At 39.6% G+C, this 24046-nt stretch overlaps 1 protein-coding gene across 1 annotated transcript in view; it reads right to left on the reverse strand.

Annotated features, from left to right (window-relative positions):
• LOC141331544 (extended synaptotagmin-2-A-like) overlaps window positions 1–24046 on the reverse strand; it is a 59448-nt gene that overhangs the window by 20803 nt on the left and 14599 nt on the right. The window contains exons 5-8 of the mRNA XM_073836599.1: window positions 17547–17588; window positions 7005–7139; window positions 1080–1156; window positions 924–996 (exon numbers count right to left, since the gene is read on the reverse strand). Coding sequence (XP_073692700.1) covers window positions 924–996; window positions 1080–1156; window positions 7005–7139; window positions 17547–17588 — 327 coding nt within the window. The remainder of the gene's footprint in view (window positions 1–923; window positions 997–1079; window positions 1157–7004; window positions 7140–17546; window positions 17589–24046) is intronic.

Here is a 24046-nt window from a genome sequence, read left to right on the forward strand (position 1 = left end):
TCTGTACCATTTAGGTACTAATATATAGACCTTAGGTACTACTACTTTGCTTTATATGCACCTTATAGGAGTAAATAAGGTACAAAAATTTAACTTCTGAAAGGTTACTGCCCCAGTGACAGCTTTTGTACCTTTTTTTCTGAGAGTGCATGAAAGGTGCTGTATAAATAAACTTGCCTTGCCTTACTCACTAATTTGAATTTTGTGACTCGTAAAACGCAAAAGTATTTCATTATATTATTGTACCTCTTTTGCCAGTGGGTAATTATTTTATGAGTGCTCTTAAAGCCATGGAATGTGCTAATATGTTTTTCTGGAACTGAGCAAAGATGGCAGCCTTACATTTCACTTGCAGAGATAAATGGCAATGCGAACAGCTCTCTCCAGGTATTATAAACCTCCTCACTATATAGTAAAAAATACATCATACATAAACACAGCATGCTGTCACACAGAGAGTTTACTCTGCTATGCATTTAATGCAATAGAATGAAACAAGTCCATAAATCATGTACAAAACGGTCATTGTGTGAGCATGTGTGTGTGTATCTGATCATGCACTACAAACGGTACAAGGGCATTTTAGTATTTGGTTACACGCCTCCCTATAAATACACACACACCCTTTCTGTAAAAATAAAAATAGGCTCCGTTCTACAGTCGACTGGATTCCTTCCATGAAACACGTGGTTGCATCACAATATAGGAAAGAGCTTCTCTGTATCCAACAAATTAACTCTCTGGCCTTGGCTAACATAATCCATTGAGTCATGGAAGATGGAAGATGCCATACATAACAGTGCTGCTGTATACATGTGGTGTGAACAAACAACAGTGGAGAATACAATCCTACTGCTTTATGTGGCACAAGAGCAGAGAATATCACTTTTAAAATGTTTAATGAGAAGATGATAACAATATACCTGTATACTTTTGATCCCTGCTCTACAGTAGTACCTTTTGACATCCACATCGATTTCAGTATTTCCAACGTAGCTATAAAAGAAAGAGACACATATTAAAACCTGCTGGAAAACCAGGAAGTTAAATAAAAGATTGCATATATAATGTGACGTCACCTGATCTGAAGGTCCATGATGATCTGCCGCTTGTCCACGTTCTCAGAGTAAACTTTGACCCCATTGATTCTGAGAGGCTGTGACAGAGATGAGCACAGATGCCCTGTCAGGGGGTTGACATTTCTTTGACCAGCATGCATTCCTTCACAGAGCCCTGACAACATAAACTATTTCCATCTGACAGCTGGTCAGCATTTTAGTGTTTTAGTGTTAAGCAATGTCTTATGTTCAATAAAATATGCAAGAATATGCAGTTTTTGAATGAAATATAGTGTATCAGAAATTATATCGCATTGGTCTTCAATCCACTTATTTATTCATTTCCTCTGGAAAAATTATGTAAACTGTTTGTTTGTTTAAAAATTTTACTTGCTGTATAAAAGACAACACAATGCATGCAAGTTTCATGCCCTCACAATACAGGCTTTAATGGCATTAAATCCCATTGGGAACTCCAGGCTACATAAGCCAAGTACATGATTTATACAATGAAATGTTTAGAGAGACTTTTGAATTAATGCCTAGTTATATTTACAGAATTGTATGAAATGTATACTGTGTCTTATAGCAGTGGTCTGCTGAAGCGCAGTCTGTTCTTACTATTCAAAGTCTCAAAGAGCAATAAGGCTGTCAGCTGCAGTAACTGGGTGTACACACACAAAAAAACAGTGTAACTGACTAGAGGAACAATAAAAAAAAAAATAGTAAAATAAAATGAAATAAAAACTAAACTAAACTAAAATAAAATGTGTACCAGAGATTGAAAAAAAACACCTCAGGAATTGTTGAACACGTTTCCTGTGCAGCTGGTCTGAAGATGCGTAGATGCATCCATCTAATTAATGGCCTTCAAAAGTTAAAGATCTTATAGGTATAACTTTTAAATCAGTAATATATTATCATAAACTACAGTGTTTTTTTGTAGAAAAAGATAATACTACAAAACAACAACATGTCTAGGCAATAAACTACACTAAACATAAATAAATAATTATTTATCATATTAATATGTGGATTTATCATCATAGATGAAACTGTTGTGCTGCCTAATATTTTTTGGAACATGTGGTACTTTTTTCTTTTTGAAAAAAAAACAAAACAAACAAAAACAATATAAAATAGAAGTCTTTACTATCACTTTATCAATTTTACACATCCTTGGTGAATAAAAGTATTAATTTCTCTTTTTTATTTTTGATTAAACAGAGAAACTTAAAAAAAAAATCTTACTGATCCCACACTTTTGATCGACAGTGTATAAGCATAAAATCACAACAGATAACCTTTGTTTATACAATAGCATGCCCTTAAATTGTTAAAAAACATGCATTTCTAAACTTTTAACAAGAGAAAAAAATTTGGCCGAATTTGAAATTCTGGAGCCTGAGGATGAAAATCACCTTTAAAGTTGTCCAAATGAAGTTCTTAGCAATGAACATTACTAAAGATAAATTAAATTTTTATACATTTACAGTAGAAAATTTACAAAATATCTTCATGGAACATGATCTTTACTTAATATCCAAATGATTTTGGCATAAAAGATGAATACAATGTATTTTTAGCTATTGCTACAAATATACCCATGCTACTGTACTTGAGACAGATTTTGTGGTCCAGTGTCACATATTGAGTTATATTGAGGCAATGCCTACTGATTTATTTTTTTTCTTAATTAAAAAAAAAATCAGTAGGGACAGTGGTGACAGCCCAGGAAATAGTGAGAATAGGTGGAGACTCATGTCGTCTGTCTGAGCAAAACCACAAAATGTGGCCGCATGTGGACTGCTAAGCCATTGCATTCCCTTTCAAGACGACACTCTAGGGCTGAATAACTGGATATGTTAAATCTCAAGTTGACAGAGTGAAACGAGCCAAGAAAAGTGCATGCAATTCGTTGGTGTCTAAGTGTGAGCCTTAGCTCTGTAAAATACAAGCCAGCTTGACTGATGTTACATTAAAGGTGCCATAGAATGCATTGATACAATATTTTAAATTGTTCTCTGATATCTACATAGAAGGTATATGGCTTAGTTAAGGGCAAAAAGTTCATTTACAACCCTATGATTTGTCCCTAGAATGAAATGGTCTGTTATTACCTTATTTTGAAGGTTCCTGAATAATAATGAGGAGCTCCGCTCGGATTGGCTGTCTCACAGAGCGGCTCGGCTCTCACAAAGCATGAAGGAAACACATGGAGGAAAATATATATTTAATTACAAGCTCAAGCCGCTATTAATATGCGGGGCATTGAAACTGCCTTTTTGAATGCACGATAGCATTTTAGTTTCACTTTTGATATTTGCATCGCACGTGCCCTGTGTAACATTATACTACAGCAGCGGTATTTACCACATTTGACAAGTTCAGATGCTGTTGGCAGTGATCAGGATCGGCAAATTATTTGCCATCATCCACGCAGTCATCTCTCCTTATTCTGTTGTTTATATGGTAAGTGAAATCTTATTAACTGCAAAATAACAGGCTAGTGCTAGCAAGAAGCTAACCGTGTCCCTTTAGTGGCTCGCCTTATAATATTAGATTGCCTTATTTGTTTTCCTTGCCTTTCTGAGTACAGACACCAACCACCCCTGCACTTGACATCCCATGCACAACCTGGAACATAACATTTATTCCCGTGATCTGCCATTTTCACTATTGTCCTTGCTTTTCTTTTTTTCCACAAAAGCCTACCGGCAGAACGTCTGGGGCCGGTGTTCTGAAATATTCGGTGTCTGAGATTTTCTGTGACACTGGGCGGAGCTAACATGAATATTCATGAGTTTCCTGTTCATGAGTTTTGTCTTAAAGTTGCACTCAAATATTAGTGCTCCTGATAAAAAAAAAAATACAGCTTTCTGTAACCTAATTTAAAGGATAACTATTGCCAAAATGCAACCTGGGCTGTTTTTTTTTTTTACTGTAAACGAGACAAACTTATATCTAAAAGCATAATTACGACAAACAGGCCGTTTTTGAGATTGACCGTGATTTCGTTTTGTGGTCAATGGCCGGTGAATGGGAGTACTAAGGGCATAACTTTGAGCGCATCAAAATCGATATTTTCAAAACGAATACTCGAAGTATCGCCTGGGTCTCTACACATGAACTCGAGCACTGAGAAGATTGTTTGTGTACACAGAGTTTACTAAAAAGAAAGTTTTTGAACAACCCACTTTCACTGTTTGAGTTTCCGCTCGCGGCCGTCTTGCCAGTCAAGAGGTGTCGATCTCCGAATGCGAGTAGAGTAAAGATGGATAGCTCCTAAAGCATATTTCCATATAAATGCACGGCTAATTCATTGTTTTGTCGCAAGTGAAAAACAATATTAACCCTCTAGTTGTAAAAAGAGCCTCATATAAGCCTAATATTTCGTCCTATGGAGTCCATTCATTCGTATTCGGAGATCAACACTTCTTGACTGGCAAGACGGCTGCGAGCGAAAACCCAAACAGTGTAAGTAAGTTGTTCAAAACCTGTCTTTTTAGTAAACTCTGTGTACACAAACAATGTTCTCAATGCTCGAGTTCATGTGTAGAGACCCAGGCAATACTTTGAGCAAAGTTTCATGGTGTGTCGAGCCTTCTTAGTGTTGTGTTAGTGTTAGGCCCAATCCCAATTCTATTTTATACCCCTTCGCCTACCCCTCGCCCCTTCCCCTTGTCCCTTGAAACAAAGTGTAAAGGGGAAGGGCTAAAATATTTCCCTTAAGAAATGGGACACCACTACAACACTGTTATACGTCATCATAGGTTGTCGCTAGTTCCTAATGTTACGTCAGAGGACATGCGCAGATGTTTATCACTCATTCCAAGATGTCAAAATGTTGTCATGTTTCAAAAAGTACAAATGTACGGCGTACGCACCGTTCATTCACAAACAACGCATTATCATATGCGCGGCAAATTGCTAATCAGTGTAGTGGTGCCTGGAGAAGTATATGCTTCATTTGTGAATTTCGTTTTCAACTTTCTCTTTGAACGCGTTCGTTTTCGTTTTTATTATTATGTACTGATTTAAATTACTGGTGCGGTAGACTTAGCGGGCGCAGGTGCATTAGGCGCAATCATCAAATACATTTCAAAGCAAGCCGGCTCCACGGTCCTGACTGCATCATCACTGCCTTTATTGGGTGTTTTTAGCGAATATTTACATTTATTCACATGACTGGATGTGGTGGACTGCCATGATTTTGGCGAATGCAGGACACTACTGAATAATGCGCATCAGAGGGGATTTAAAAAGTGGAAGTGTGTATACACCGTATACCTGCGTACACCATCCACGACTACACCACCGTTGCAAATTGCCGTGCCTGGTCTTTCATGTTTCTAACATGCAGTCAAGTGTATATGACATAAAAATATATTTTGTAATATCGTGCAATCAGTGCTATCTGCTAGCAAACTTTAGTGATTTTTTTGCAAACGTTTATTTACAAAACACCATAAACACAAACACAAGATTGAAGGTAATATACATATAATGAAACATTGTCATCAAAATCCTTATTAAAGACAAAAATTACTTATATTTACGAGTCTGCTTGCTCGAGTGAGCAGCCATGTTGGAAATTTCTCTTAGCCCTTCGTTTGAAGTGAGGTCCTGAAAAATCTTCGTTTGGAGGGCTATCTGGCCCTTCCCCTTACCCCTACCCCTCCAACCAAAAGAGAAATGAGACACCCCTACCCCTTCACGTGAACGCGCCAAACGGAGGGGTAGGGCTAAGTGTAGGGGTAAGGGGTAGAATTGGGATTGAGCCTTAGTGTCTGCGACGTAAATGGACACTAAGTTACAATTTACACACTACTAAATATTTTTGAGTTGCACCATTAAACTTAGTTTCAACGTAACTCTACGTATAAACTAAATATTTACGGAAGCGTCTGGTCAGGAGTAACAGTTGGAATAAATAGCAGACTGAGTGAACTGCATCAAAATGCTCTTTTTTGAACCGACAACTTTCAATTTAGACATATATGATGCTGCTGACATTTACACTCACACACATTAAGAGAGTGAACAATATGTGAATACCGGTAAACGTGCTTGTTTCTTTTTTAGCGCGTCTTTAACACCCCATCTACAGTGCGACTCTATGCACTTCGTGTTGCGCATGTCAGATGAAATAATAAATAAATAGCATTTATTTATTTTATTTTTTTATTGATCCTTATTTATTTCAGTTAGTCTCTGAATGTTATTTACACATGTGACCCTGGACAAAAATAGCTTACATATAAACTAATGTTATTATTGTTTCGTTTTTAATGGAAACTTGTTTTTACCGTTAGTATATGTGAGGCAAAATAAGTTAGAATGAAGGATAAATTACAATTCATAGCATTTAAACAAGTTCTGCTCGTGTATTTTGAAGGTTTCTATTGGATGATTTAGTGTAAACGTCATATTATGCGACTACGCATTACTTTACGGAGAGCTTACGATCTACTAGCTAAGTCCTGCCTTACGAACAACTGGTGCAACCAAATAATGTATAGATTTAGATACAAACTAGCTAGTAGTTACTAAGCCTCTAGTGTGGACTTTACGTTCCAATTTAAGTAAGAACTTACGAATGGCTGGTGCAACCCTACCCTGATGATTGGGCGATGCAAATGTTGGGGGCATAACTATTAACGATTGTGACCATTATGCAATAGTCGCTGTTATGTTGGAATTGACCTATCTTTCAGTGGTCTTTTGCAAACACCAGATTTATATAAGAAAGAGGAAACAATGGTGTTTTAGACACACAGTATGTCATGTCCATCATGTACTGAACTGTTATTATTCAACTATGCCAAGGTAAATACAGTTTTACTTTCTATGGCACCTTTAAGCATTATAAACAAAGACGTTATCTAACAGGACACACTTTGTGAGCATTTAATTTTAATAGACAGTGAGCATAAGCATGAATACCTTATCTCCGAGATCAACCTTGGTAAAGCTGAATGTACTGAGGTGGGCATTGGCTTCTTTGATTGCTGGCTCGATTGTTCCTCTAAACAGCTTCTCCACAAACTGACACACGTAAGGCCACATCTGTTTCACTGTCTGAAAGGCAAAGAGTGTTTCTGCTCAGTACTAAGCAAGGTATGATAAATAAACTGTGTTAGTTAAGTATCATTAGTTTAAAGGGATAGTTCACCCAAATGAAAATTTGGGTGAACCCCCAGGGCATCCGAGATGTAGGTGACTTTGTTTTACTCATTAGAACACAAAAAAAGACTTTTAACTCAAAGCGGTGCAGTCTGTCAGCCATATAATGGCAGTGTATGGGCACCAAACCTTTGAAAAAAAAAAAAAAAAAAAAAAAAAAAACACATGCACAGACAAATGCAAATTACACCCTGCGGCTCGTGGCGATACACTGATGTCCTAAGACACGAAACGATAATTTTTGCTAGAAACTGAACAGTATTTATATCATTTTTTACCTTTGATAGACAGCCATGTCCATCTGTCCTGAGCATAAGCTCATAATCTATGGTAGGCCCAATTATTAAAAATGTGTTTACATGTTACGTGTACAGACGATATAGGCTAACGTGTGTTCACGTAAATGTGTCGTGTTGTGATGTTAACGTTTGGCCAATGGCAAGGCCAAAAACATCCAACTTGGCATAAAATTGATTAAACAAATAATAGTGACGTAAATACCTACATAATTACATGTCATTAATTAATAATACATATAAAAGTACCAACATAACGCACTTGGTCTATCCATAGTCACATGATAGTGCCGTATTACTACCTAGAAGGCATTTCAAAATACACGTCTTAATTTTTTATGACTTACTTTGGTCATTACTACAAGATAAAAAGTCTAAATTATGAGATAAAAAGTTTCAATTGACTTATGACTTTATAATCACATTGGTCACAGGATAGTGTTCTAAACGGGACATTCCATAACTAATTAACTTGTCTTAAAACGGTTTTGGATGACCAAGTTTAGTACACCTTGTTAATAAAGCATATTACATTTACAGACAAGCAGAATATACCCCAAAATATGAACGCAACACGCTGAGTTCTGCAATCAAGCGCACGCTTGCCATCAAGATGAAATAGTTAGGAGGTATTTTAATTATTAATAAAGTTTCTCCGTTTTTTTGAGTCAGTGTCACAAAGATAAAGTTGACGATGCTAACAATTTCCTCACACGCCTTTAGAGAGAAATGCATCTTTATGGATTACATGTCTTTGTTTAAAAATTATGGTTTTAAAGTAGTCTGTTAAATTCGAAGCATTCTATGGATATTTATCTTGTCTGTAAAGCAAGTAGGCTATTTGCAGAGTTTTGATTAATCACTGTGAAGCGCTCCTGTTCAAGAACGAGATGGCTGAAAAGCACAACCTTTTTGTTTTATTAATTTTTATCTCATAATTTTGAATTTTTAAGTCATAATTATGACTTTTGAAGACAATATTTTTTTTTCTTTCCTAGCGGAAATAGGTTTCCATATGTTATTTAAACAATATATACACTGTAAAATTACACCCTATTTCCACCAGGTAAGAAAAAAATCATGTCTTCAAAAGTCATAATTACGAGATGTCGAAATTATGACTTAAAAATTCGAAATTTTGAGATACAAAGTCTCTGTTACAAAAAGGGGACGACTGAGAATGAGGATCCAAATGCAGGCTTTATTGTAAAGATCGTAGTCAGAGCAAACAGGGTTGAACACCAGCAAACAGGAACAAACAGGGCAAGACAAAAAGCGAAATCCAATAAGGCAGGCGGGGTCGAAAACCAAGAGGGCAGTCCAAAGTAGCAAAGAAACCAAACAATGAAACTGGGAAGAACTATGGCTAAGACTGAAAAACAAAAACAGAACTATGGCTAGGGAAAACAACAAGGAAACTTGGAAACAAAGAAACTAGGAAAACGCTTGGTAGTGTCTGCTGGAGCAAAACAATACTTTGCACTGTGTTTTTGGCATGGCCTTCCTTAAATGGCTGACAGACAGGAAATAACCAACGAAGCAGCAGAGGGAGCAGCAACTGTCTGACTGGGTGAGGGCTCCCTCTGCTGGGCTGGTGTTACATAGCCAGCGAGAACCTGGGCCATGGAGCAGTGGTGGACTGGATCTTGGAACAGAAGAGGGCCCGGACCGTGGAGCAATGGCAGACAGGGAAACAACGGAGAACCTGGGCCATGGAGCAGTGGCAGGCAGTGGAACAACGGAGGACCTAGGCCGTAGAGCGATGGGAGACAGTGAAGCTCTAGGGGCCTGGGTAATGGAGCAAAGGCAGACTGTGGAGTAGCGGAAGCCAGGGTGGTGCAGGCAGAGCAGGAAGCCTTGGCGGAGCAGGCAGAGCAGAGGGCCTTGGCGGAGCAGACAGTTCAGGAGGCCATAGTGGGTCAGGGAGCTTGGGTAGCCAGGGCAGAGCGAACAATTCAGGAGGCCATGGTGGATCAGGGAGCTTAGGTAGCCATGGCAGAGCAAACAGTTCAGGAGGGCATGGTGGATCAGGGAGCTTAGGTATCCATGGCAGAGCAAACAGTTCAGGAGGCCATAGTGAATCAGGGAACTTGGGTAGCTATGGCAGAGCAGACAGTTCAGGAGGCCATGGTGGGTCAAGGAGCTTGGGTGACCATGGCATAGCAAACAGTTCAGGAGGCCATGGCGGATCAGTCAGAGCAGGAAACCATGGTGGGGCAGGCCGAGCAAGAACACTGACAGTGGTTGAACAGACAGTGAGTTTATATATAGTTTGCACCTCCTCTTGAGGATCTGCAGCGGAGCTGCCTCCTCAGGGGGTTCCGCCGTAAACGCCGCCTCCATAAGAGGCATTGGCGCAGCGGACACGTGGACAGACGAGATCTTCAGAGCAGACTCATAGACAGACAAGGCCTCTGGAGCAGACTCGTGGACAGACTTATGGACTAAAGAGGCCTCTGGAATGCATTGTGCAGCAGACACACTTAAAATGGCATCGGCCATCACAGGCAGTGCAGTGGTTAAAGGGATGCCCACCGGGCTTGAGAGCGTAGGCTCTGCGTGGCTTGGGAGCGTAGGCTCTGCGTGGCTTGGGAGCGAAGGCTCTGCGTGGCTTGGGAGCGTAGGCTCTGCGTGGCTTGGGAGCGAAGGCTCTGCGTGGCTTGGGAGCGAAGGCTCTGTGTGGCTTGGGAGCGAAGGCTCTGTGTGGCTTGGGAGCGAAGGCTCTGTGTGGCTTGGGAGCGAAGGCCCTGCGTGGCTTGGGAGCGAAGGCTCTGTGTGGCTTGGGAGCGAAGGCCCTGCGTGGCTTGGGAGTGAAGGCTCTGTGTGGCTTGGGAGCGAAGGCCCTGCGTGGCTTGGGAGCGAAGGCTCTGCGTGGCTTGGGAGCGAAGGCTCTGCGTGGCTTGGGAGCGACTAGACGTTGAAGGAGCGGCTGTGACTTGGCTTGGCTCTGAGGGATTAGCTGTTATGTCTTGGCTTGACTTAGGGTGTGACGCAGTGTCTTGACTTGACCCAAGAAGTGAAGTTGTGTCTTGACTTGACTCAGGGAGTGCTGCTTGACTCGACTCAGGAAGTGCTGCTTGACTTGACTCAGGAAGTGCTGCTGTGACGTGACTTGACTTAGCTGAAATAGCAGCTGTGACATGACTTGACTTAGCAGGTACAGCAGCTGTAACGCAACTTGACTTGGCAGGAACAGTGACTGTGACGTGACTTGACAAGAACAGCAGATGTAACTTGACTTGACTAGACAGGAACAGCAGCTATAGCTTGACTTGAATTGACAGGAACAGCAGCTGTAACTTGACTTGACTTGACAGGAACAGCAGCTGTAACTTGACTTGACTTGACAGGAACAGCAGCTGTAACTTGACTTGACTTGACAGGAACAGCAGCTGTAACTTGACTTGACTTGACAGGAACAGCAGCTGTAACTTGACTTGACTTGACAGGAACAGCAGCTGTAACTTGACTTGACTTGACAGGAACAGCAGCTGTAACTTGACTTGACTTGACAGGAACAGCAGCTGTAACTTGACTTGACTTGACAGGAACAGCAGCTGTAACTTGACTTGACTTGACAGGAACAGCAGCTGTAACTTGACTTGACTTGACAGGAACAGCAGCTGTAACTTGACTTGACTTGACAGGAACAGCAGCTGTAACAGGACTTGACTGAGGAACCGCATCTGAAGGGACGGCCATGATAGGTGCATACTCTGGAGCAGAAGACATGATGTGAACAGGCTGTGGCTTGGCTGACATGACGTGAGCGGGCTCTGACTTGGCAGACATGGCGTTAGCAGGCGCAGACTCTGGCGTGGCGGCCATTTTGGGTGCAGGCTCTGGTGTGGCGGCCATCTTTGTGACAGGCTTTGGCGTGGCGGCCATCTTGTGCAGTGGCTCTGGGCTGGCAGCCATCATGTGAGCAGACTCTGGAAGGATGGCCATCTTGGCCGGGACGCAGGAACGGCGGCCATCTTGGCCGGGGACGCAGGAACGACGCCCATCTTGTGAACAGGCTCTGGAAGGGCAGCCATCTTGTGAACAGACTCTAGAAGGGCGGCCATCTTGTGAACAAGCTCTGGAAGGACGGCCATCTTGTGAACAGGCTCTGGAAGAGCAGCCATCTTGTGCTGTGGCCCTGGGCTAGCAGACATCTTGTGCAGTGGCCCTGGGCTAGCAGGCATCTTGTGCAGTGGCTCTGGGCTGGCAGACATCTTTTGCTGTGGCTCTGAGCTAGCAGACATCTTGTGCTGTGGCCCTGGGATAGCAGCCATCTTGTGCAGTGGCTCTGGGCTGGCAGACATCTTGTGCTGTGGCCCTGGGCTAGCAGACATCTTGTGCTGTGGCCCTGGGCTAGCAGACATCTTGTGCTGTGGCTCTGAGCTAGCAGACATCTTGCACTGTGGCTCTTCTAAAACACCCACAGTTAACAGAGAGCCACATAGCAACAACGCATACTGGATAAAGTCCTGTAGTGAGCATTTAAATTCCCCTCCAGTCAGCATTGATTTGGCGGGTTCATTAAGTCCAAAACGAAATAAGTCCTTAAGCCACGCTTCATCATAAAAGGGTACTTGATAGGAAAACTTACAAAACTGGTGAACATGCTCCTCAATGGGCTGATATCCTTGTCGCAGATGAAGTAGCTGGTTGTGAATAAAGCTGCTGGATCCGGGTTTGGCAAAGTATTCTGTTACAAAACGGGATGACTGAGAATGAGGATCCAAATGCAGGCTTTATTGTAAAGATCGTAGTCAGAGCAAACACCAAGGGTCGAACACCAGCAAACAGGAACAAACAGGGCAAGACAAAAAGCGAAATCCAATAAGGCAGGCGGGGTCAAAAACCAAGAGGGTAGTCCAAAGTAGCAAACAAACCAAACAACGAAACTGGGAAGAACTATGGCTAAGACTGAAAAACAAAAACAGAACTATGGCTAGGGAAAACAACAAGGAAACAAGGAAACAAGGAAACAAGGAAACAAGGAAACAAGGAAACAAGGAAACAAGGAAACAAGGAAACAAGGAAACAAGGAAACCGCTTGGTAGAGTCCGCAGGAGCAAAACAATACTTCGCACTGTGTGTTTGGCATGGCCTTCCTTAAATGGCTGACAGACAGGAAATAACCAACAAAGCAGCAGAGGGAGCAGCAACTGTCTGACTGGGTGAGGGCTCCCTCTGCTGGGCTGGTGTTACAGTCGAAATTCTGACTTTACAACTCGAAATTGACTTACTGACTTTAAAACAATTGATAAATGTGACATTCCAGAAGAATTAACTTGGCTTAAACTGTTCAAAATTCAAAAATTCAGTACATACCTTATTAATAAATCTTAACTTTTACAGACAAGCAGAATATAGCCAACCCTAAAATATAAACGCAACGCGCTGAGTTGCACTATAAACTTGTAGAACCTGGCTTTCAGCTATTAAAATAATTCAGTTTAGTAATGTCATTTGTAATGGCAAAGTGATTATATTTCGTTTCGGTTTTTTTTTTAAGTTAATTTAGGAAAACGTTTGGATAAATATAAGTTTTTGATTTTTAAAGTAACGACCAATCGTCCAGTGGCAGACATCAAGTTGATCTGTTTGATCTATTTAGCCTTCTCAAAACATCATAACTTGCCTAAAATTAAATCTACAGATATTAAAAAGTTCAAGCATATCACAATTATATTATATACAATTATTTAAACGATAACCTATATAAATGTGCACTGCTTAGACGCATATACAATCGTTTGTGCGGAGAGTGGAGGCTAGCACGCTTTACAGGACATGGAGGCGCACTTGCATTGAAAAACATTTTAAAATACGCCACCTTTTTTGTTCATAAAATAAGAGACAGAGTAATAAATTATTCGGACCTGTAAAGGGTCTACGTTTATTTGTGTGCACTCACAATAGTAACAAAAAGTTGTGCTTCATAAAGAAAACAAAAAGGATGCGCTTTTCAGCCATCTTGTTCTTGAACGAGCGCTTCACAGTGATTAACCAAAACTCTGCAAATAGCCAAGGTCTACTTGCTTTACAAACAAGATAAATGTCCATAGAATGCTTCGAATGTAAAACGACTATATATTATCACTGGATAAATGTACGAATTTGTAGAAGTAAAAAAATATCACCACAATAACACACTCAGCAAAATATAGTCTAATTATTGCTATTGATAAAATACCAGAAAATATTGTTTTTTTTTTGGTCAGTATTGCACACTCCTATTTCTGAGTAATGCATAATGAATGACTTTTACTAACACTGAGTGCTAATTTTACTAGTTTTTTCAAGAGGCTTTTAATATATTTTTTTTTAATAATGGAAAGGAAAGGAAAGGAAAGGAAAGGAAAGGAAAGGAGGTGATGTGAGGCCAAGTATGGTGACCCATACTAGGAATTTGTGCTCTGCATTTAACCCATCCAAGTGCACACACACACACACACACACACACACACGCCGTGAACACACACCCGGAGCAGTGGGCAGCCATTGCTGCGGCGCCCGGGGAGCAGTTGGGGTTCGGTGCCTTGCTCAAGGGTCTCACCTCAGTCGTGGTATTGAGGGTGGAGAGAGTGCTGGTTATTCACTCCCCCCACCTACAATCCCTGCCGGACCTGAGACTCGAACCCGCAACCTTTGGGTTACAAATCCGACTCTCTAACCATTAGGCCATGGCTGCCTTTTTTTTTTTTTTTTTATCAAAATTTAATTAATATAGTATATTAATTATTTATTTTAAATTGAATTTTAATTATTATAAATAGTGTATTTATTTATTATTATTTTAAATTATTATAATTATTAGTGTATTTATTCATCAAAAATTACATTATGCTACACAATTTAGTGTTTACATTATTTAGATTAAATATTAGAAAAGATTATACACAACAAATAATACACAAACAAACAAATAAATAAATAAAGTGTAGGTTTTGTGCAGCTAGTGGATGTCACTTTTATTTTGACACCGAAAATCTTTTGTTCACATGTCTACGTAATTACGCATCTACGGGTCAGAACGTCTGTACATGAAATAACGCGTTAACGAAACAGCTTTATTTATCTTGCATCGCATACAAGCAAGAGAGAGAACCAAAATGTGCGCGTGTCACTATACTCCATTCACAACAGAGACTGTGTGGATTTATGATTTTTGAACATTTTTAATATATAATAGAGATATATATATATTAGTGGTGGGCCGTTATCGGCGTTAACGTGCTGCGTTAACGTGAGACTCTTATCGGGCGATAAAAAAAATATCGCCGTTAATCTATTCTCAAAGTTGGGTTGGGAGCTGGGTCTAAACTACGTAAACTATGATGACTTTCACTTTGATATTTTAGCGCGGATGACGTAAACCTATACGAATTGCACTGTAGGAGGCGGGAACGAGTCTTCAACTTCTGGTGAAATTACCACATCAAATGAGACGTGCAAACATGAAGTTATGAAGCCGCTTCAGGGCAGGTGCGTGCGTTGTTAGACCCTTTTTACTGGGGCACGTGTCCCAATGAAAATCTGCTGTGCCCCAGTAAAATCTCAAATTTGAGTTATAATTTACTTTGATAATCCCGAAATAAAGACATTAAACTATATGCAACAACTGAATTGACGCTTCTAAAAGCAACGCAGTTTAATCGAAGCACGGATAAATCCATGCCCGTGCGCGTCTGTGTATTTACCGGCAACGCGCACGTCGTGCAGCCTTTTGCGCAGAAGTACTTGGTTACACAAGTTTGTATAGGTAATTATGTTGTAAATGCAATTGTCAAGCAGTTTGTGATGCATTTTGGAAACAGGAGATGAGCGCCTGGTCTAATGCGCCACCTGACCCGTTCTCGAAGACTTACTTTTAGTCATTATTTGGGTAGCACACATATTCTGAAAATGCCTTCAGCAGAATTCAAATTAGCCATTTTAATCTAGATTAATCTAGATTAATTCCAAGATTTAATCTAGATTAATCTAGATTAAAAAAATTAATCTATGCCCACCCCTAATATATATATATATATATAATAGAATTATAATTGGGATGGTATGGGGGCCGTTCGTTTTACAGAGGGGATGCTTTTTGTCATTTTACTCAAGTGGGATGCATTCCCTCGTATCCCTCTTCAAATTGAGCCCTGGGTATAACAGGTTTATTGTTATACTAACCACAAAAGCCTATATATATATATATATATATATATATATATATATATATATATATATATAATTTACTGTACAATGAGTAAGGAATAATTGACTTCGGTCTGTAGAATTCTTAGAAAATAATGCACACCTGAGGTGGTGATGCGGCCACGCACGTAATACATCAAACTCATTTTTGAAAAAGAAAGATAAAAACTAAGATTTCAACATTAATATGTTAAATTCAGTACAACTTGAAAGTTAAACCTATTCACATCACTAGATTTATTACACATCGCCACCTGCTGTGGAATGAGGGTAAGAGTTTTTTTTTATTAATGCCATAAACAGATAAAACAGTAATACAGAGAAAATACAGAAAAGACAGAGTTATTATTTGATCATTTTTAATTCCTAATTTCCAAATTTTATAGCGCTGACGTCACGTGAGGTTGTCACGTGGATCACCCGCAGTGCTAGAAGTTGAGAGTTCAAGACGTGTGGTCAGACGTTCGATTAGCCGTTTGGTCGGTCGCTTGGTCGTTCGGTTGTATGGTTTTGGCACGGAGTACGCGCCATAGAGTACACGCCATATACGTATACTACGCCAGAGAGCGTACACATGTAACGAGCCGGATGATGAGCTCGTGCTCAGGACAGACGGACATTGCTGTGCATCAAAGGTAAAAAAATGATATAAATACTGTTCAGTTTCTTGCAAAAACTGATCGTTTCATGTCTTAGGACATCAATGTATTGTCACGAGCCGCAGGGTGTAATTTGGATATATCTGTGCATTTTTACTTTTAAAGGTTTGGTGCCCATCCACTGCCATTATATGGCTGACAGACTGCACCGCTTTGAGTTACAAATCTTCGTTTGTGTTCTAATGAAGCAACAAAGTCACCTACATCTTGGATGCCCTGGGGGTAACCAGATAAACATCAAATTTAAATTTTTGGGTGAACTATCTCTTTAAATGTATTGATTATCAGTAAAGTATGTTGTTTGATACTCTCTTGACTACTATGCTGAAAACAGTCTTCAATGCATGCAAAATATATTTTTCCACAACAAGGTTGTGTGATACGGTTCACAGTTTTCATTTAAACAGGCTCAAGGACATGTTGTAACTTGACTAACTGTAAATACTCTAGGCATTTGGAATCTGTTCTCCATGACAACAGACCAGGTAGACACGCTGGGACAGCAAATACATAATTATTCAAATATAAATGTACGATTGTGCGTCTGAGAGCAAACAAATATATCTAATATATCTAACAAATAATATCTAAGAGATGTAGACTGCCAAATTATGAAAAAGAAAGAATTAAACATGGTTTTACATTCATATGATGTATATCACATTTATGAGTTACAAACTGCTTGTGTGGAAATTTTGGTTGTAATATTAGTATCAGTACAGTACTGTAAGACATTTTATCCTTCTCAGTTCTGTTGAAAACATCAGTGATTCTGCAGTGTTTCATGTAAATAGTTTTGATCACATGATTTTGAATGTTGCAGATATACCTTGCAGAAGCATGAGGCCATTCAGGTACATAAATTACGCCGCTGGGAAAAAAGCCACTGAAATATACATTCAGTGGTTCCCAGCCTTGAAAAAAATGCCTGATTTGAATATGTACAATGAATATTTTAAAAAGCCACAACGTGTAGTTGCTATGTGTAGTGTAACATGAGCAAAGCACACTGAATTATCACACCAGTGCACAGCAAATGTTAGAGAGTATCAGACTGCATATTACTAACTGCAGACACATGAATGTATGCTGGATGATGATTACTTAGAAATGTTGAGGGACAGGCAATTATTATGTAATAATTCTCTCACCTTATTTAGCCACTCAACTCTCTCCACATCTGGATAATGAACCTGTTGGAGAAATATACAAATGTATCATGTTATTACGAGAGAGAGAACAAGACTGCTTCTGTAAACATGCTGCAGTGTATTCAAAGAAACCCCTGACTATTTTACACACGCACACCCTTGGTTCATAGATGAGATGAAAAAGATCAGTCAAAGTATTATAAAATAAAAAGACTTAGTCTAAACATGTGAAACATTCTCTATACAAAAAAGTGGCACCCATGTGTATTCTCTCAGTGTTATCATGTATGTAGAGCAATAGGATCAAGGATGAGTGTAGCTGCAGTTAAATCCTTGCATGCCTAAAATGCTTAGTCTGGATTTGTTTCATGCAGTGGGAGAGAGCAAGATAACACACTAACTTCAGTGAATCAGGTGAACTACCCCTTTAACTAATCAGGTATCAAAATTTTCAGATATTTTGCTCAGATACAGTTTTTTTGGACATTGTCATTATTTTGGTGGCCATTAACAGATTCAAGTGTGAACTGGTCACAGTCCTGAACTGACCCACATGCACAAAAGACCAATACTATACAGAAGTGGTGAACACGTGATAGGGAGGACAAGGATAAGGAGAAAGTGGGGCTGGATAAAATACAGATTTCTCCATTTTAAACTAGTCATTTTTACAAAATGATAACAGAAGAGCCAGCAGAGGAGCCAAAAGAGCTTTGCAGCTAATTTACTGCTTTAAAAAGCCAATCAACTATGTGAATTGAGCACTAGAAGACAAATAAATAGATAAAATAAAATAAATCAAACTCAACAAGTCAACTGAAGCCATAAATTATTTTATTATCATTATTATCTTTATTTTTTTTTTTAAATCACGGATCAGGGAGCTGCACTCATAGCTTTTTGAGCTTCAGGTTTGAGCGTCGGGACGGAGGTAATGTTCATAAGCAGCTGACGACCATCACCCCATGGCCTTCAAAGCAGAGACTTGAGTTGAGGAGGCTGCAGTCGTAGCTGCCCCCTTGCCCAAAGAATGAGCTGTGTAATGTCCTGGGGGAAGTTCAAATGAATCAGTGCGTGAAAATTCACCACCTCTGAGAAAACCGTAAAAAGCTGTGAGTAAAACAACTTCTAGCAAAAGATCAGAATAGGAACCGAAGCACCTTTCTCACAAATGTGATATTTGTACGAGTGGAAGTGAGAATGGGAGACGCTGACCTTTGCCTTAGTAAGCTAAGGCTGGAAGGATCCAGGCAGTGCAGTTGGAATTGAATGCCGGCAGACATACATTTGATGCTTGAAGGCTGCATCCTTTGTGACTCGAAACAGTGAACTATGAAGCACTAACATACAATACATCAACAGGCATAATGGCTACAGAGAATGTAGAACAGAAAGATTTCATTAGAGCGTTATGCAATGAGCGAGCTGTTGAGTGCCAATAAGACTGAAGCATTGTGTTCAATCTAGCACTGTTTGACTGAAAGGGGGGCAGACCAGGCTGGACGCTGCTGCCTCTGGGCACAGGAGGTGAAACTTCTGAAATTCAAACCAAGACAAAGAATCAGCTACTTGGTTATTTAAACTCTGCTCTCTTTCTCTCTCTAAAAAGTTATTACTTGTATTTACATATTTTGTAACTTATGTAATGCATTTAGGTAGACATTAGTGTAGCAAGCTTGAAGCCTTTAAACAAGAGATTTTGAGACACAGATTCTTTAAGACACATGTCCCAGAGAACCAAGAAAAAACTTGACATAACACACTTTTCCAGGAACCACAGAGAAACTGGACAAACAAGTCATCAGTGTTTCAAAAGCTACTTCTTGGTGTAAAAGCACGGAACCACAAAATGAGAATAATCACAGAATCCATAACTTCACTGTTTCTTAGAAAACAACTTCAAACTCATCAACAAAAAACAGTTCAACAGACTTCTAATCTCACAAAGGCAAACTGACTCAAGTTGGAATGAAATTTGATTAAGGCTCAAGAGCAGTTAAGACTAAATGAAGTGTAGACCATGTAATGAAAACATATCTGATTATTATCCATCATTGGAAATCCCATACTGACTGACCTCTAATTTATTATTTACAAGATGTCCCCAACAAGGACTGTAAGATGCACAGCTTTTTTGAACCAACATGTTTATACATTCGCAAGGCTCCAGAAAGCATTTCACTTCTATATAAATCATCATTTCAAATAAATAATTTCTTACATCTCCTATTCAAAACACTTTACATGTTTTGAAAGGAAAAAAGCAATAATACAATAATGTGCTTAATCTAAATTTTAACAGTAATTCACAATAAAATTACATATAATGTAGTTTATCACCAAATATGGTAAGATAATTATAGTTAACTACTTAAAGGGGTCATGACATGATAAATCAAATTTGCCTTGATCTTTTGGCATATAATGGGTCTTTCTATCAATAAAACAACCTGCAAATTTCATAGCTTAAAAAAATCCTCATTATAAACCAATTATTTAATTAATCTCAAAAAAATAACTCGTTTGGATCCAGAGCAAGACATTGACAAATAGTCGTCTTCTCATTATAGGCCCCGCCCACTGGCGTTCGGTTGCTTAATGGCTGACACTCTGAATGTGAGTGTTGCGTCACGTCAAAAGCAAATAGAAATTGCAATCACTGTCGCCATCTTGTCTACACTGGATACAGTATATAAATGTGCATTCGCCTGGATCGTGTCAGTGGTTTGATAGGAGCATTTTGTTTTGTAAACGATAGGGATGCACGGGAGTTGCTAGACCTAAAGCACTACTGGGGCACAGGCCCCCATTACTCGTAAATTCAGTTGTTACATGTATTTAAATGTCTTTATTTTGGGATTATCAACGTAAATTATAACTCAAATTGGAGATTTTACTGGGGCACCGCATATTTTTCCCGGGGCACGTGCCCCAGTAAAAAGGGTCTAGCAACGCCCCACCGAATATTCGGCCACCGAAAATTTTCGGCCGAAAATGGCCCAAAAGTGCATTTTCGGTTTTCGGCCTAAAGACTTTTATCACCGAAACAACACGGCCGAAACAGTACGTTGACGCAAACAGAAACCGCGGCCTGCACGTGCTTGTCTGAAGCAACACGTCTGCGGTGTGGACTTATTTCAGTATATCTGAGAGAAAGACCCTCGGATTGCGATTTGCAAAACATGTAATGCCGAAATTTCAAGAGGGGGTGTGTCTGCAGTCGTGCGTGCAGCCAGTGATGAGAACAGAGATCGGCGCATTGCAAGCAGACAGATGTACGTTAGCTTTCAGTGAGTGAAAAACAATGGCTTTATGTTGGTGTTATATCGCAATATTTTAAAGATATGTCTTTTCTATATACTGCATTTTTATAAATATTTATGTTTTAAACCATGGAGATGAGCCAATGGATATCACACAAGCAACGTGAAAACTGTGCAATATGTGAAAGCGAAAGTAAAAACTGACAGTTCTTTCAGCATCTAATGTGCTTTCTCTCAGATACAATGAGAGACGATTATATTTAATATGCTGATATTAAAGCCCCCTAATATTTTTCTTGTGCCCCGAACATGGTGGGGAAAAAATAAAAAGAAACATATTTTGTGTAAGGTTTGTTTTTGAAAGTCGGTTCTTGAAATAAAGCTCTTAATTTTCATTGATGACTGCAGTGTTATTTCAGGTGGTCTTAAATGTGGGACTGAAAGACAAGAATTGCAATGAAACTTCAAAAGGCTATCCATTGAATAAATGAGCGCTGCACGTTTCAAAGTCATTTTGCTGCACTGCTTGGTGTACCAGTCTGACAGCGCCTCCTGCTGGAAGAGAAACGCATGAGTTGTAAATGTGAACTGATGGATCCACAAGATAATGTTTTAAACAATTTAAACAAAGGCTGTATGTTATTTAAGTAATATAATGCTTGATTGATAATAATTGTTTAAATTAATATAACTGATTTATTCTTTATAACTTTAATATTAATTTATGCAATTGCAATGCCTTGATTTTAGTAAGATTAGTACACAATCATAGTTATAAATTCAATGGTACTAATAATTGCCATAATTCTTTCGGTGTTTCGGTTTTCGGCCTTGGTTTCGGCCAAGAATTTTCATTTCGGTGCATCCCTAGTAAACGAGGCACAGTGTCAAGGAGAGTTCACAAAGAAACATTTGTTGAAAGATGAAGCAGTACTAGATCTGACTGCAGCTGCATCACAAACTGTAAGTAAATGATTTCATAAATGCGTTGTCTGGAAATTACCTTTTTTATTTTTTATCATGATGTCAAAACACAAAGCACTGAGACTATTTCCTATGCAATGACAGGGTACCAGGGTGACATCACTTGGACATAAACCTTTGCATAAACACTGCCTCCAGAGCAAGGCATCAACGAATAGTCATCTTCTCTCCATAGCCCCCGCCCACTGGCATTCAGTCACTTAATCACTGACACACTTAATGCAAATAGAAATTATAATCACTGCCGCTATCTTGTATACACCGAACACAGTATACAGATGTGCATTGACTTTCTGACACAATACTCGCGCTTGAGTCTGTTGTCAATAGGACAAAAGTAGTGAAAGAATGTTTGCTTTGACACATTTGGTTTAAACAGCTTGTTTGTGTCTTTGTAGATATCAGAAGGATCCCAGCGTATGGAATGAATGGATAGCTTATTTTTAACGGCATCACGAATCCTGCCTGAGGACTGATCAGAGCATTTTGTTTTGTAAATGAAGCAGTGTCATGGAGAGTTCACAAAGAAACATCTGTTGAAAGATGAAGTGCAACTAGTCTCAGCCTCAGGCGTCACGCCCACGGAACGTTGGCTAAACGTCTGATGCATATGGTACACTTAACTGGAAACACTTCAGGAATGTCGAAGTCGTGATCTGATTAGTTGAATTTGATCGGATATCCGGAACACGCGAGTGTCGCGTTTATTTTCGGTCTGCCGGGAAACAAAGCGCAGACTGATTTACTCGCGTTTTGCTAAAAGGTGCTTATGCAGACGTCGTTGTTGTTATACACATTTGCGACGTTCGCGAACAAATTACTGACTTACTGCTTGTTCTCCCTCTTCTTCGTTAACTTTCAATGCTGGTTATTTCAATGACTGACTTGTTGCACGCCAGTCTGTTGTTGTGGGGGCATTTCTACACCCCGAAACGTGACGCTGAACGAAACAAACTGTGATTGGTTGTTTGACATGTCGGTCAAACGGCCTTATGGGCGGGCCTTGGCCAATTAAAGCTGCCATGAATTCCAGACCTTCAGCCATCAGTCTGAAGGTCTGGCTACGCGAGACTAAAGTGCAACTAGATCTGACTGCAGCGTTGCTTAACGGCTGACACGCTGTATGAAAGTGTTGCATCACGTCAATAGCAAATAAAAAAACACTTACTGCCACTATCTTGTCTACACTGGATGCAGTATACAGATGTGCATGCACTTTTGTCTATGCGCTTGATTCTGTCTCTAATAGGACAAATGGAGTGAAAGAACGTTGCCTTGACGTGTTTGGTTTAAACAGATCATTCGCATCATTTGTACAGATATCAGAAGGATCCCAGCATAAGGAATGAATGGACAGGTTTTTTTTTAACGGCATCCCGAATTATGCACTCTCAGAAAAAAAGGTACAAAACTGTACCTTTTAGGGTGGAAGTAGCTGTCACTGGGGTAGTACCCTGAAGGGTACAACTTTTAAAACACGTTTTGGGTACATAATAATTGTAGCCTAAGGACCTACTGTGTACCTTTAAATGAACCGTCTGTAAGAAATTTATTTCAGTTAATCATAAAATGGCCCTGACATGTCACTAGACATTAAGAAATCATGTTCATTTCAAATACTTATATCACTGACAACAGTGGTCCGGCCAGGATATTGTCATTTAAAAGTGAAAGTTGCAGCCATCAACTGATGTTGATGTTTTCATGTTGTGTTTTGGCCTGAGGTGCCACCCTCCAGCTATCTACCAATCACGAAGTCAGTAGAGTTTCGTCATCCGGGTTGCCAGTGTCACTTAGGACAGCGGGCACCTCATAACTGAGGTCTGCATCAGGCTGATACAAGTGAGAGCAGTACAAGATCTACCTCAAAATAAACATTCTCTACCTTTTGGGCTATGCAGTAAGTTAGTGATGGTTTGGAAGTACTAGGTGAAATTCCACGGTAAAATAACTTTTTGTAATGTCCATAACACCAATGAAAAAAGCACATTGTAGCCTATGATGTGAATAATTTGGCCCACTTGGAACGTTTTGTAATGTTACTTGTTTTTCATGCAAGAAATAGTAGAATGTCATGTAATCTTTCACATCACATATTTTAGCGTTATGGACGTGGACATTTCCTTTGGCATGGAATTGACCCTCGACTTTTGAATGCTATATTCTACCATGTTTGTTGGTATAGGCTAAAAGCCCTGTGCTTCCGTACACAGTGGATTTTTCACGGTCGCCCGTGCTAAATGCGTTCATAAA

The sequence above is a fragment of the Garra rufa genome, chromosome 3, assembly GCF_049309525.1.
Source record: "Garra rufa chromosome 3, GarRuf1.0, whole genome shotgun sequence".
NCBI lineage: Eukaryota > Metazoa > Chordata > Actinopteri > Cypriniformes > Cyprinidae > Garra > Garra rufa.